Below are 14488 nucleotides of genomic sequence, written 5' to 3' on the forward strand. Positions count from 1 at the left end.
CCCTCGGCCATGGAGCCGGGCCGCCAGGCGCTGCCCCTCGAGAACGCCTCCATCCTGTCCGAGGGCGCGCTGCAGGACGGGCACCGCCTCTGGATCGGCAACCTCGACCCCAAGATCACCGAGTGAGTCACCGCCCCCCGGTGCCCCCAGGGACTGGACTGTGTCCCCCCGCCAGCAGCGCAGCGCCCCGGGCCACGTGTGCGCTGCCTGGCCCTGCCCTGTCCTGCCCAGCCCTGCAGCCCCCGGGGCTCAGCCCCAGCAGTGCCGTGCCCCCGGTGTCAGCGGCTCTGCGGGGCGTGGGGCTCGTCCCCCCCGGTTTGGGTGCCCCGGGAGGCAGCACAGGCTGGTACAGCACCCCCAACTCCTGCCTGTGCCCCCTGTAAGGGGTGACAGCCGCCCACTGGAGCGGTCCCCGAGTCCCCCCGGCACTGAGGAGCAGCCCGTGTGGGGGGGATGTGTCTGAAGTGTCTCCAGAGGGGCTCAGAGGCGGGTCCTTAACCCCTGCAAACAGCACCCCCCGAGGCACTGCTCGGGCTGGGAGCCCAGGGGATGAAAATATCCTTGTTCTCTAAACTGGGGAAGTGGTGGAATATCACCTTAGAGACTTTCAGGGTGACAGTGGCCAAACAACGGTAAAACAGGACACAGCCCTGGGAATCATAACCCGGAGTGGTTGGGGTTTGTTGGGAAATGAGGGTGGGCAGAGGAGATCTCATATCCCCTGGATCACACAGGGGCCTGGTTTTGTTTTGTTGGATGTGGGCTGAGCAGAGGAGAGTTTCTGAGTGACGAGGTGGGAGTGGTGTGGCTGCTGTGCTGGGTAACTGCACAAACCAAACACGTGTCTCTGCAGTTTGTTTTCCCCAGCCTACAGATAATTATCTCCTGAGCAAACACAACATTTGAACAGCTAAATTGTTAAGGGAATGTAATGTGCTGTCCAATATTTGGATGGTGTGCTGAGAAATCAGTAGGTTGTATTAAAAAGAAAAAAAAGACACAAACCAAAACAATTTGGGGTTTACACACTCCTGAGAAACAAGCATTTTTGATTAACTATTGTGTGTGTCTGTCATGGAATACTTTTCCTTCCTGGTCCTTTTTGTGTATGTGCAGGTGCTGGGGTTTTATTCTGAGTGTGGTTCATCTGAGCAGAGCAGTTCCCTAATAGCCCCTAAATGGGATCATTAATGCATTGTGCTGTTCAGCCATTCAGCTCTGGGAGGTTTCTGCATTAATTACCATTTTTATCCCACTCCCAGCTCCATTACTCTGGTTTGTCCACATTCACTGACCATGTAAAATTAGATACAGGAATTCCTGAGGGTGTTGTTTGCTGGGTCCTCAAGGATTCAGGAGCTGGTTTGGTGTGAGGGTAGGAGCAGTGGGTGTAAGTGCATTGGGCCCTTCACTTCCCAGGGTGATCCAGGTTGTTCCTCTGAATTTCAGCCAGACAAGTGATAGTTTTATATGGCAAAATTCACTGTTTTCATCACCTGGCTGAAGTGAGTTTGGTGGTTTGATTCCCCAGGGTCCTCGAACCTTGAGTGCTTCCAGGCTCCTAAATGTTTCAAGTTTGCCTGGTGATGAGTGACAGTGCTTGTTGCTTATTTCAGGCTTTATAACCCTGCTTTTGGTTTTGCTTTAAAAACGGCTCTTCTGTCCTGAAAAATGTATTATATCTCCATTTCCTTGTGAATAAAAGAGGAGGAGGTTCCTTTTAACACGTTGTCAGTGTAGAGAGAAACTGTGTGGTCCTATGTGAGGTCAGTAAGTTTCTGTAAGTCATCTTGCCCTTTATGCTGAGGGTTTGCATCTCTGCTCATAGCTGCTCATCTCAGTTACCCTTGTTGAGGTTACTGCTCACGTGACTGAATCACACCCCTGAAAAATAAATGGCTGTTTCCTCGTTTGCTGCTTTTATCTGTTTTTTAAGAGAGTAGCCTTTTTTATTTCTGTGCTGGGTTTGTTTAGGACTGAGTAAGGTTGGTTGAGTTGTTGGCAGAGTTTAATAAGTGGTTTTGACACTCTCAAGCAGAAATGAGTTCAGAAAGTCTTGAACCAATCCAAGGCTTCCATTTAAAGAGCAAACTGTAGCTGCAGTCAAGTGCTGGGGAGTTAAAAGGTAAGGTACACGTTGGAGCACAAGCTGCAGGAACAAGAATTTATAGATGTAGGACTGCCCACAAATTACAGCCTGGGACCTGATGGGTTTTGGGGGTTGTTTGGGGGGTTATTGGATGACTGTGACTCAACTGGGAGTGCTGACATACCCTGTGCACTGGGTTAGGGTGGGTCTCCTGGTGGGCATTGCTCCTTGCTGGTGATGTTTGTGGGTGACTTCTTTTATCCAGCATCCTTAAAGGACTGCCTGCCTGTGGAAGGAGATGGTATTAGGAGTCTCCTGGGAGTGTTCTTAGCAGCTGGAAGGAGGTGAGCTGGCAGCAGGGGACCTCACAGCTGTTTGTGACATGGGACTTCTGGTGCTGAATAATAATCCCTGTGGGGTCTACCAGGGCAGAGTGATCCCTGCTGTGGGGTCTGCCAGGGCAGAGTGATCCCTGCTGTGGGGTCTGCCAGGGCAGAGTGATCCCTGCTGTGGGATCTGCCAGGGCAGAGTGATCCCTGCTGTGGGATCTGCCAGGGCAGAGTGATCCCTGCTGTGGGATCTGCCAGGGCAGTGCACCAGGAGAGCAGCAGGTGGTTGGTTCTGGTTGGGTGTCCTGAGGAAGGAAACCATAGATCCCCCTCACCATCGCTGGGGGCACTGCCTGGTGCAGTGTTTGTCCCCCAGCTGCACAGCAGGGCAGGGGATGTGCTGTGGCTCAGCTCTTTGATCCCATTACCCCTTAATGCTCCCATCCCATGGGGCAAAAACACGTAGTTTAGTTACGTCTCTGTGTGGCAAGTGGGGCAGAAGTGCCTCCTCTGCCCATTCCTGTTTGCAAAGCCCTCTGAGACTTCACAGCGTTTGGGACAGGCAGGGATTTCGTTTCCAGCTCTCTGGTCACACACACCTATTATCTGGTTTCCCGTAGCCTTTGAATGACCATTCATTTGCCACGGGGGGTGAAATAAGCGGGTGTTCGACTTCCTCGGGCCGCTGTGCTGCTTGTCGAGGATCCCATCTTGATGAGTCTCACCTAGAAAACAATGTGTGCACAAGTTGTTGTTGCAGCCCCCCGCCGGGTCCCAGTGGGGCAGAATTCCTCGCAATAATGGCTTTCGCATGTGGCCCGGTCCCCGCGCGGGCTCCTCGGGACAGCATTGTTCGGAGGAAGCCTTGCCTGCGTCTGAATAGCGCTGGGGGTGCCAGGAGGAAGAGAGGAGGAAAGGGAAATGGGGGAGCTGCTGGTTTGTGTCGCATCCATATCAGATGACAGGAAGTGGGGATGGAGGGTGGCCGCGGGATCTGCGGGGGGCCACGGCTGTGCCAGCACCCCCCGGCTCTGCACAGCCCACGGGGTTGCCATAGCAAAGCTTTTTGCATGGTCTCACTTCTTTTTTTATTAAGGCTTCAGGTTTTCCGTGGCTGGTCTTCCTTCAGTACTGAAGTCCTGGAGAACTGCTCCTCAAGTTACTGTTAATGCCCTCAATATTTTAGCAATGCAAATCATAGTCACAGCCTGAAACATTTAGTTGTACAAGACCTCTGAGCTGTTCCGTGGAGAGTAGGTGACCTGCAGTTGTAGAATTGCAATTGCAAATTGCATTTGCATCCTCTTTACTCTAAATAAAATAGATGACATAAGTTGCTTCTAGACTCTTAATGAAGTTTGTTTTCAAGGAGCAACTACCACCTCGCTGCTAAGAAAGTGTTATTTGAATGCAGAGATTCTCAGAAGAGAACAAACCACGAAGAGTTCCTTTTGGCAGGACAGCTGCAGGGTTTTGTTGGTGCTAAACAGAACACAGGGAGAATCCTCCTTGCCCTTCCCCTGCCTCTGTAATGGCCAGAAGGGGAACAGCATTCTGGCGATAGGGACCTTATTTCCATCCCGCTGAAATTCCAAGGGCTTTTTTCAGCAGTATTTTTACAGAAGCAAACCTGAGGTGTGTTTCCATATTTTGGAGGCTCTGGAAGTTCAACATGTGGGGGGTTTTTTTATACATCACATCCCTAAAGTTGGTTTTTTCACGTGTCCATCTGTAACCGCGTGTTGGAAGCCTGAGGTGGAGCAGTGAAACTCGGCTGCTGTGTAACCATCTCCTTTTTTTTTCCCTGCTCTTTTCTGTCCCCCTTGCCTTCTGAGCACAGACTGAGGGTTCCTAGGCTTCTGGGAAGACCATGCACTTCATGTGTATTCCGAAGGATGTAGGAAGCCTCCCATAAGCAGTTCCAGTGTGTGTGCTCCCCTGGGAGACAGCCCAGCCCTCCCGTGCTGCTCGTCTGTGCACACGCTGCACCTTCACCTCTTTAAAAGTGCACATCCTGAATGTCCACCGAGACCCATCCTGTGGGATGACTCACGTTCCTGGAACTTTCTTGCCTGGCTCCTGAAGCTTAACAAAGGGCTAAAACCCTTTTCAGACATCCTATCAGGCTTTATTAGGAAAAATGCTGTCTGCCCTTCCCATCTGGACTGTCCCTGGAGTTGCCTGGTGCACTTGGCTGGCTTGGGCCACTACTGAGCATTCATGTCTGGACATGGGAGGTTTCATCCAGTGCCTGGTGCTCCACGGGCACTTGGTGTTATCCTGGTAGGCTTTCAGAGCACTGAGTGTTTCCTTAAACACTGAAAATTGGGCTTAGACTACTTGGCTGTCTAACAAACTCTGTACAGCTCTTGGGAGATGAGTCCTGACTAAGACACCCTTAATAAACAATTAAATAACTCTTAAATGCCAGGGATGGGGTCAGACAGTGAAGTAGCAACTTTCCTCCCGGGTCAGCCAGTGTTGTTAAACACTTCAGTCCCAAGGAACCAAAAAAGCTGCAAAGAACTTTCAGGATCAGATGTGGCCAAAACAACAAATGTGCTCCTTGTTTTAAATTGCTCCATGCACTAGATACTAAGCAGACAGATTTACCCTGGCTTTCCCCAGTTTTATTGGAAACAGCACACAATCCCCACTGGATGGCAGGAAGATAATTGGCTAAAAAAGTGTCTGACTTCCATGAGCCTGTCACTGAAAAGCTGTCTGAGCCAGAAGCACTGGCAGATTTAGCCTGGATGATAGTGAGGGCTGTCTGGTGCCCTTTTTTTGTTTTTTGAGATGTACTGGCAATTCCTGGTTTGTTCTGTTTATTCTTCTGTCTTCCTGCTTCCCCAGCTCTGCCAGGCGAGCGTGGCTGCCTGTCTGTGTGCCCTGGCCATGTCCTTGTCAGTGCACTGGTACTCCTTGGCACAGGGAAGGGATGGGACTGGCACTGCTTGTACAGGGAGTGGGAGGGCAGCAGGAATAGCAGGATCCTGAGGGACTCAGGTGCTGTGGACTGTGGGCTTGGAATGCTTGTGCTGTGACAGGAATTCAGGGGATGGAGCATCAGGTGGTTACATCAGGGCTGGGGGGGGAGGCGTGGTGGTTATGCTTCAAAGTAGGTGTGATTTAGAGAGGCAGAAGGCAAAACCCTCCCAGACCCTCAGGAGCCATTGCATAATTGCCCAAAAGCCAGCTGTTAATAGATGTTCTGTGTGCCCTTCAGCTGGCTCTGCTGGGAGGCAGCTTTGTGCCTTGGGGTTTTGGAGAGTCACTGATAACACCACTCAGAGCTCTGGATGCTGGAGGGGTGCTGTGCAGGGCACCCCCCTCTGCAGGGATTTGGGAATACTTGTATGACACAGCTGAACAGCTTCTGTGACTGAGTGTGAACCGTGTGTGTTGGGGGATTCCTCTTTATCTCCTCACTTTCAGTGTGATAAAAGGTGTCATGAATGTCTTCTCTCCCTTTCAGATACCACCTTCTGAAACTCCTTCAGAAGTTTGGCAAAGTAAAGCAATTTGACTTTCTCTTTCACAAGTCTGGTGCTCTGGAAGGACAGCCAAGGGGTTACTGTTTTGTGAACTTTGAAACCAAACAGGTAAGTTGCTTTTATCTAAAGTTCTGATGGTTTCTTTCCCCTCCTTTTATTTTTTTTAAATATTAATTTAGAGCTACAGCAGGAAGGGATAAATTCAATACCTTGTCTGCCCAAACCCATGGACTCTGACAACTCCACTCTGTCACAGCCACTTTGTGACTGCTCTTGGAAGTAACAAATACTGATTTCCTTTCTCCTCTCTGGTCTTTCCCTGAGTCCTGCTTTCTAATGCTTCTCAGAAAGGGGCAGTTCTTTGGCCCACTTTTGCAGTGAGCTCATGGAGTTGCACTGTGGACATGATCCACACCTTGAACCAGCCTGCCAGACCACCTGAAATCCAGAACTGCTCTGGAGTCCTCCTGGTTTTAATTTTGGCTTCACGAAAGCACAAACCCCAGCTTATACAACGTGACACATCTGCAGCATCCTGGAGTGAGCTGTCCTTAGCTCTCCATTTGGGCTTTTAACTCTTATTACAAATCAAAATTTCAAGTCATGCTCCCCAGCAACATCAGAGTTGTAGTGGTTTTGTCATAATTCTGCTGGAATTGTCCAAAAGTTAGGAAGAAGAGCCTGTTTGGAGGTTGCTTGTTGGCTGTATGACCTCAGTTGCTGACAAGGATGTCAGAAGACCCCTGACACTCTGGATTAGCTCTAGAAAATTATTCATAACAAGGTGGAGCAGCATTGCAACATAAATCTTCAGCTGCTGTGAGTCAGGTTTTATGGGAGTGTCCCAAAGCTGCTGAGAACAGGACTGAGTGGATCATGTCCCCAGTGCCCATGAGCAGGATCAGGAATGAGCATAGATAGGTGTTAATGAGATACATGTAATCACTGTAGAGAGCCACAGTATTTTCTCCTGTAGCATAAACCTCCCTCTGAATGCTGTATTTCCCCCATTTCCTCCCCCCAAACGAGTGGAAGGATAAAGCAGTAATGCTGCTAAGTCTCTTTACTCAGATGTTGGAGTCTTCCAAAGGTATCCCTGGGCTGGGACACAACGGGGTAGACTCTCTTTGCCCTCAGTGAGAGGCACTTACAGTGGGCTGGTTAACGAAGAAAAAAGTCTCTGTGCACGTGAGTCGGTTTTGACTAGAGGCTTGGTTTGTTTATGGAACTGTCTTCCTGTGCAGGAAGCAGAGAAGGCGATCCAGTGTCTCAATGGGAAGCTGGCCCTTTCCAAGAAGCTGGTGGTGCGGTGGGCACACGCACAGGTCAAGGTGAGCGGCTCCTGCAGGCAAGAACTGCCTCTGCTTTGCAAAACTGAGAAACTGAGTGTTAAGGAACAATTCTTATCAGAGGTGTATCGGACTGGCAAGGCAGTTTCACTCTGTTCTAGGAAATAACTTGTGGAGTTGATGTTGACAATGTACAGCTTCTCTTCTGTACCCAGACTGTGCTGGATTAGCTGTGGGTGAGGACAGGCCCTTTAGCCTGGTGTTCTTTGTGAGGGGATTTCTGATCAGAGCAGTGTGAACACATTACTTCTATAAATGTCCATGTTTCACTCTTCCCAAACTTCGTGAGTAATTGGCTGGAAGTTTGAATCCTTCCCATTGTGGTTTTGCTCCCTTTTGGGATAGCAGAGGTGTGGAAATTCCCAATTACCGGTAACTGTGTTACTTTGTTTCATTTCTGAAAGCACTTACGTGGCAGGAGCTTTAATTAGTTTTGACTTTAAAGTAACATTTCACATCTAAGCTAAATATCCTTTTATTGCTCACTCTGTCACATAAACAATCAAGTTTTTAACTTAGTACCTTCTGGAACACCCTTGTTTTAATTTTTTTTAATTCTCGTTTCTCCTACAGTTATTTACTATCTCATATTTGATAAAGCAGTTCATTTTTAATAAATTTCTTTTCAGATAAACCAATTTTGGGGGAGGCAGAGGGGAGCTGTTTGTTGCTCTGTTCTTTGGGTAGTTTCCTTTTAGCATATGTTGATTATCCTACAAGCAGCTTTCTACTCTCTCCTATCAAATGTATTAGTGCATCTGGTTTGGATGCTAAAAAACCAAACCAGGTATCTTCATGGGAGGAAACCATGTTGTTTTAATTATTGACTTCAAGGGCTCTTGTCAGCACATCCAAGCTGGTGCAAATTCTGTCTCCATTTTCTGTAGCTCCTGGAGTGCCACGTGCTTCTGGATGCCTGGGGAATGATCAGGCCATAAAAGGAGTTTGAGGAGTGAGTGTCTGCTCAGCTGGAGCTGAGCTGGGCAGCTCGGGCCTGGCTGGCCTGAGTCTGGGGAGGAACATGCCTAAATAATCACTTTGGTGCACATGGCATTTTCTGATCCCTCCGTGGAAAGATTTAACAGCACAAAACTTGGGCTTATTGTAACAAGTGTTTGTTTTAGACAAGATCAGCACAAGACAGGGAGTTTTGAGATGAGTGGCCAAGGCTCACCAGACACTGTCGGTTTGAGCAGCTCTGCTGAAAACCAAACCTGACTCAGTGCCAAGCGAAATAAGGAAGCAGAACACTGCAAATAGTTCAGGAGGCCCGTTGCCCACAGAGATGACAGACTCACAAGCTGCTTTCCACAGAAAGGAGGTGGTTCCTAACTGGTCTTTTTTTATTTTTTCCCCCTTCTTTCCTCCCAGCCCCTCCTGATTCCGTGCACTCGTGTGCTTGGGTCACCTTCTGGCTCTGCACACGAAGAGCAGAGCAAGCAGAACAGTAGTTACCTTAAGATTTACCATCTTTGCTTCCTGCCTTATGTAGAGGGGAACAAGAAGTGACAGGATAAGGTTTAAGGATCCATAGTACAACACACATAACTGGTATCAGAGTCTACATTCCCTGCTGGTACAACCCAAATATTGTGGTTGGGCTTTGTTTCTGTGCTTGGCCACTCAAATCCTTCCTAGCCAAAGCTTCACAAACCCCGAGGTGATGTTAATCCAGCTTTAAAGTGTACCTGTGGGGAAATGTTTCTTTGTTCCTGATTCCAGCTGGCTCAATCCCTGCTCTCTTCCTTGCAGAGATATGATCACAACAAAAACGAGAAGATCCTTCCAATCAGTCTGGAGCCGTCGTCCAGCACGGAGCCGCCCCAGTCTAACCTAAGGTAGGAGGTGGGGTGGGTGAGAGGTGACCCAGCTGTGGGGCTGGCAGGGAACAACTTTTTCCATTTCACTAAGATTAAGATTTAGAGCTGTTGGCATTGTTTGTGCTAAAATTCTAATGTGGCAGAAGAGCTGTTTTTTGGAAGGGCAGCTGCTGTGAGGTAACTCATTTAATGTGGGACATTTTAGACTGGAAGTTTATTTTCCAACATGCAAAGCTACTTGGGCAGTGGGAAGGAAAAGAGATGAGGAGAGGAATTGGGAATGTGTAGCATTCCAGCTCCTTTGGCCAGAATATGCTTTGGACTTCATGTGGATTTCAGTGAGGGGGTTTGTGCTGGACTGATTTGTTTCAGCAAAATGCTTATGAGCAGAAATTTCTACTGTAGTGGCAGAAGATTAAAACAAAGTCACAAGTAGTATTTAACATAAAACTTATTTTATTTTATTTCTTTTTGCTGGTGTTAGGGCTGTAAGTCTTTGTCTGTGGGATGTGATAAATTCCAACCTTTGCATTTGCCTAAAGCACATAGTGCTGCTTTGCTAATTCTCAGTATGGCTGAGAGGGTGTGTGGTTTTCCTCTGTGTTGTGTCAGTGGAACCCTATAAGGAACCAGGACCAGATTAATGCATTAGCCTTCAGATAAAATGAGTTTGGAATTAAGAAGTAACAGGCTAGGAAGCAAGGAGCAGAGGGGTTTGAGTCATGCAGATTGCTAGCTGCATCAGTGGCACAAAGGGGTTGTTCTAGTGAGGATGGATGGTGCAAGAAGCCACAGCGGGGAAGGGAACATTGCTCGGTCCATATCCAACAGAGGATACTGAATAACAAAAGTCCTAGGAATTTGGGGTGTAACCTAGGATAGCTTCTCCCTTTGGGATAAACCCTGCTAATGCTGAAATAATGTTTCTTCCTGACCTAATTAGAGTCTGGGGTTTTCCCATCCCGAGCAGGCTGTAGCTGGGAGGAAGTCTGGCTTTCATTTCTGTGCTGTTCCCAGCAGCCTGCTCGGGGCTGTGCTCTGCTGCACATGCTCAGACCTCCTGAAGTGACATCATTTCACATGGAGTAGGAAGCCTTGTCGTGTTCTTGCCTCAGTGTCCTCGAGAAAGTGCTGAGTAGGTGCAGGGGCCGTTACTTTGTGGTGCTGTGATGTATCTTGGAGGAGCAAATCCGTGCTGAGGGTTGAAGTGCAGCAGTGTGGGCTCTGAGCAGTGCGTTCCTGCCTCGCTGGGGATGCAGCAGTGGGGCTGCCTGGCCCCTCCTCGTGTGATGAGTATTCGTGTGTCAGCAAAATCTCTAGATTGCTGTAGTCTGATTTCATGCTAAAATCAAGCTCAATCTCTCTTCTGCTTTTTCTCTTTCCAGTGTCAGTGCAAAAATAAAGGCCATTGAAGCCAAGCTGAAAATGATGGCAGAAAACCCCGACGCAGAATATCCCGCAGCACCCGTTTATTCTTACTTCAAACCACCCGATAAGAAAAGGACTACTCCTTACTCCAGAGCTGCCTGGAAATCCAGAAGATGATGCTTTAGGGGAGGGAGTGATGGTAGCAAGAAACACTGCTTTGTATACGTGGAGTGCTCCAGTGCTTTTGTACTTTGTAGGGTGGGAAGGACACTGCCACCTGAGCAGGGCACGGCTGGCCAGCCACAGCCTGGCCCACCCGAGGGGCCACAGCCCCTGCCAGAGCAGCTCCCAGCTGAAGGCTGTTCAGAGAAGTAGGTTCCCCTCAAAGCCTCTGATGAACACGCAGACAACCTCTTGTTAGCGTGCATTCATTAGCCAGATTAGAAACAGTAACCAGCGTACGGAGCAAAGCACATCCAAAAATACTCCATTTAACTGATTACTTTTTAAGTATTTTTGAACAAAAAGTATTCCGGTTCATGTTTTAATGGAGGGGAAGCACTTGGTTTTGATTAACGTGCTGTAGTTACCATGGAAAACTTTTTCATCTCAATAAAACTCATTTTAAATAGATTTTGCAACACTTCTAGTGACTGTGCATGCAATATTTTATATGCACCAGAGCCAGTTGATTTCGCATTTTGATTTGCAGACTTCACAATGTTACTTTAGGATGTGATACCCTTAGGCTAATGACACAGCACAGGTATTTTCAGTGTCATTTAGGCTGTAGGTGTGTGCCTCTGTGTAGGAATTGGTGTATTTACACGCCACTGGTGTGCTGTGCCCTGAGCTTCGGAGTTTGTGTTCAGTGATCCCCATCAGTGGTAGCTCCTCCTGAGCCAGATGTGACAACATGAGAGTAACTGCAGCCTCTGAGACACCTGCCAAGCCTGTGACCTCAGTGTTTGCCCCCCATCCAGCCCAGCTTTGGTTTCCACTGGCTGGTAAAGGTGGTCAGCTGCCTCTTGGTGTGTTTGTGGTGAACTGGTTCTGCTGTGAGCTGGGATTACCTGCCCCGGGGGCTGAATCCACAGGTCTGAGGGATGGCTCTGGATCTGATCTGCAGCCCATTTTCTCCCTAAATATCTGCAAAATAGAAGTCTGAAGAAAAAAAAACATTTTCCTTTGTGCACACAGTGCTGTGAGTGCATGTGCCAGGGGTATGTCAGAGAACACGTGCTGGGGTCCAGGTGACACTGATCTCATTTTCCAGAGTGTGCTCTCCCTGCTCCCATCAGAACTTGTCGGTCACTCTGGAGTTGCTTCCCCAGTCTGGTTAATGGTGGTCTCAAACAAGAAGGGGGAGACAGTTTTTAAGGAGCCCCGGTTTGTGCACGCAGGAGCTGCTCAGGGAGGAGCTGCAGAGCCCAGGGAGGTTTGTATTCCCTCAGCAGCACACCTCCCTCCAGGCAGAGCACGCTTCCTGCTTCCCAACCCAGCACCTGGAGCGGAGCCGTGCGTGTCTGGTGGAGTGACTGTTGAAAGATGAATTGTTCAGAAGTAGGTCTCATGCTGATAATGTTTGCTTCCTAGTTTTTGGGTACCTGACTAAAGGGAAAAGTCATATCCTTGGGAGTTTGTACCCCTCTGAGTGTCAGGAACACCGGTTTACATTCCTCTGTGAACAGCCTGTGTTTGTTCCTGTGTGCTCCAACATTTGTAGCTCTCTGGGTCTGTATCTATATTGTTTAGAACAGCTCTCAAGTCTGTTCCCATTAGGAATTTAGAAAATACCTGGATTCAAAGCAGGTGTGTAGTTGTGCTCCCATCAGAAACATACTTTGATATTTATTTGTATTGAAATACAATTTGTTGAAATTCTCACGGCCCTAAATAAACATTTTAAATGCATGTTTTCCTCCAGGAAAGCGAGGGTGGCACAAGCAGGAAGTGAGTGAGGGTGGTAAATGCTTGGCATCAGCCGAAGTCCACGGATAGAACCCGGGTACAATGGCATCAGTCTTTTTTATTTTAATTGTTTTTTTGCACTGCCACTGTCACTAACAGAAGTGCCTTGTCTGCAGCTCGGCCAGACTCAGACCTGGGGGAGCCTTATTGCAGGTCAGTGTTTGTGTTGGTCGTTGCTGCTGCCGCCGGCCCGGCAGGCGCTGGTGCTGCCGGCGCTTCCCGGGAATGCTGTGCTTCCCACGGCCCTGCAGCAAATCCAGAGAGTTCCTAACCCTGGAGCTGAGAGGAGGTAAATGCTCAGAAACGTTTTCATGAGCATCAGCCCTGGGAGTTGGCATGAAACCATCATAAAACAGGTTTGAAGGGCAGCAGGGAGCGCGGCATTGCTGCAGCCGGATCTGGAGCTGTAAGGAGGGAGGTTGGCAGCTGGTGGTGGGCAGGAAAGTGGGGCTTGGTGCCCAGCTTCCCTGAAGAGGAATTGGGCTGTTTCTTGCTTGCAGCACATAGTCCTGTCCTCTGAGGGGGTCCTTGCTTCCCCTGTATTTCCAGCAGGTCCCTGGGAGCAAGGTGGGGCACCGAGGGCAATATTCACAATGTGGGCTTTTCCTCAGTATTTCTGCTATTCTTGTGCCTGTGGTGACAGTCCCTCACTTGGGATGGGTATGGAATCATGCCTTCGCTGTGGGAACACAGAACATTCCCAACCCCAAATTTTAGGATTCTCTATGAGCTACTGTTTGACACACTGCCACCTTGTTGCTGCTTTGTACGAGCTCCAGCACTGGTGGAGGGAGCACATGGGGGTAAGAGTGGGGATGGAGTCGGTGCTGATACCCTGTATCCACTGCTTTGCATTCCCCAGGCACTGCCCAGGCCCTGCTCCTGGTGCAAGGGGCACATTGGAGATCTGCCCGGTCTCAGCAGTGAGGGCAGGAGACCTGCTGCCTGCAGAGGCCAGGAGATGATCCCAAGGCTGGGGAATGGCCGAGGCTGGGCTGGAGTCACCCTGTTCCTGAGCCTCTTCTGACTCTGTGGGGCCCAGAGAGCCTGGTCTTTAATGAGCAGCACAAGTGTGAGTGGGGCTGGGTGGTGCTGGGCCGTGGTGCTGAGCCATGGCCATCACAGCCCGACCTCGCTCTGCGCTGCAAACAAACCCTGCATGGCCCTGCCTGGACCGGCTCTGCGTAGGGGGACAGACAGCTTTCGTGGCTGTGTCCATGAAAACTCCTACGTGTTTCTTCTAGAGCAGCCAGAGCTAATTGAGACCCTGCCAGCGAGAACGAGGGGTTTAAATTGTTCTTTCTCAGCATCCCGCCTCTGCACTTGTCCGTGTTCCCCCCATGCTCGGCCTCTGTGGAGCTGGGGACAGATGGGAGGACGAGCTGGTGGGCCTCGGGCTCTGTTTCCTGGGGGTTTCTCAGGCTTTTCTGCAACCTCGATGTTTAAACCTAATGCCTTGTATTTATTCTAAAATGGCTTTCATCTGATTTCCCTCTCGGTTAACAATTTAGCTGTCACAATCAATAACGGCGAGGATCCATCCCCGGCCGCCATCAGCTCACGTTACCGTCCTGCAATTACCCGGCGGTGGCACCGCTGCCGGGGCTTTGCTGGGGAATTATCAGGTTACTAATGAAGCCCGGGCAGCGGCGGGCGGCCAGACGCCGCGGCGGTGGGCGCGATCCCCGCCGCCGCGACCCGCGGGGGGCTGCGGGGCCGTCCCGGACCGTGCGCCCCGTCGGGGCGGGCAGCGGCGGGGCAGCACCGGGACGAGCCGGACCGGGGGTCCCCCCTGCCCTTCCCTGCCCTGCCCTGCCCTGCCCTCCTCGCCGCGCCCGCGGGCGGTGCCGCCGCCGCAGGTAGCGGGGCCCGGCGGGGCGGGCGGCCCCCGGGGCGCGGCGGGGGGGGCGCCGCTTCCTGCCCGGCCCGCGGCCGCCCCCGGCGGGGGAGCGGGGCCGGCGCGGTTCCCCGCCCGGCTCCCCGCCCTTCCTGCCGCGGCCGCGGGACGCGCCGCCCGCGGGCACGGAGCGCGGCGGCGGCGGGCGGAGCGGGGCGCGCCCGCCCC

The 14488-nt window shown here is 50.6% G+C and overlaps 1 protein-coding gene across 2 annotated transcripts; it reads left to right on the plus strand.

Moving 5' to 3' along the window:
* Positions 1-5: 5 nt before the first annotated feature.
* RBM18 (RNA binding motif protein 18) lies at positions 6-11085 on the plus strand. Of its 2 annotated transcripts, none has more exons than XM_051807597.1 (5): positions 6-122; positions 5897-6023; positions 7160-7246; positions 9017-9102; positions 10470-11085. In XM_051807597.1, exons 1-5 carry the CDS (start codon positions 10-12, stop codon positions 10627-10629), a joined length of 573 nt encoding a protein of 190 aa, XP_051663557.1. In that variant the 5' UTR covers positions 6-9; the 3' UTR covers positions 10630-11085. The 2 variants fall into 2 exon arrangements, with proteins under 2 accessions (XP_051663557.1, XP_051663559.1); XM_051807599.1 differs by lacking the exon at positions 6-122 and adding an exon at positions 2226-2433.
* Positions 11086-14488: the final 3403 nt, after the last annotated feature.

The sequence above is a fragment of the Manacus candei genome, unplaced genomic scaffold (genome assembly GCF_025592945.1).
Source record: "Manacus candei isolate 608988 ecotype Guabito, Panama unplaced genomic scaffold, ASM2559294v1 h1tg000071l, whole genome shotgun sequence".
Lineage (NCBI taxonomy): Eukaryota > Metazoa > Chordata > Aves > Passeriformes > Pipridae > Manacus > Manacus candei.

What these genes read in the sequence shown, in the direction of transcription:
- RBM18 (XM_051807597.1), top strand. Translation starts at nt 10, where the DNA reads ATGGAGCCGGGCCGCCAGGCGCTGCCCCTCGAGAACGCCTCCATCCTG. An exon ending in CTCGACCCCAAGATCACCGA is followed by an intron (nt 123 to 5,896) that starts GTGAGTCACCGC and finishes TCTCCCTTTCAG; the next exon opens with ATACCACCTTCTGAAACTCC. An exon ending in GGGCACACGCACAGGTCAAG is followed by an intron (nt 7,247 to 9,016) that starts GTGAGCGGCTCC and finishes TCTTCCTTGCAG; the next exon opens with AGATATGATCACAACAAAAA.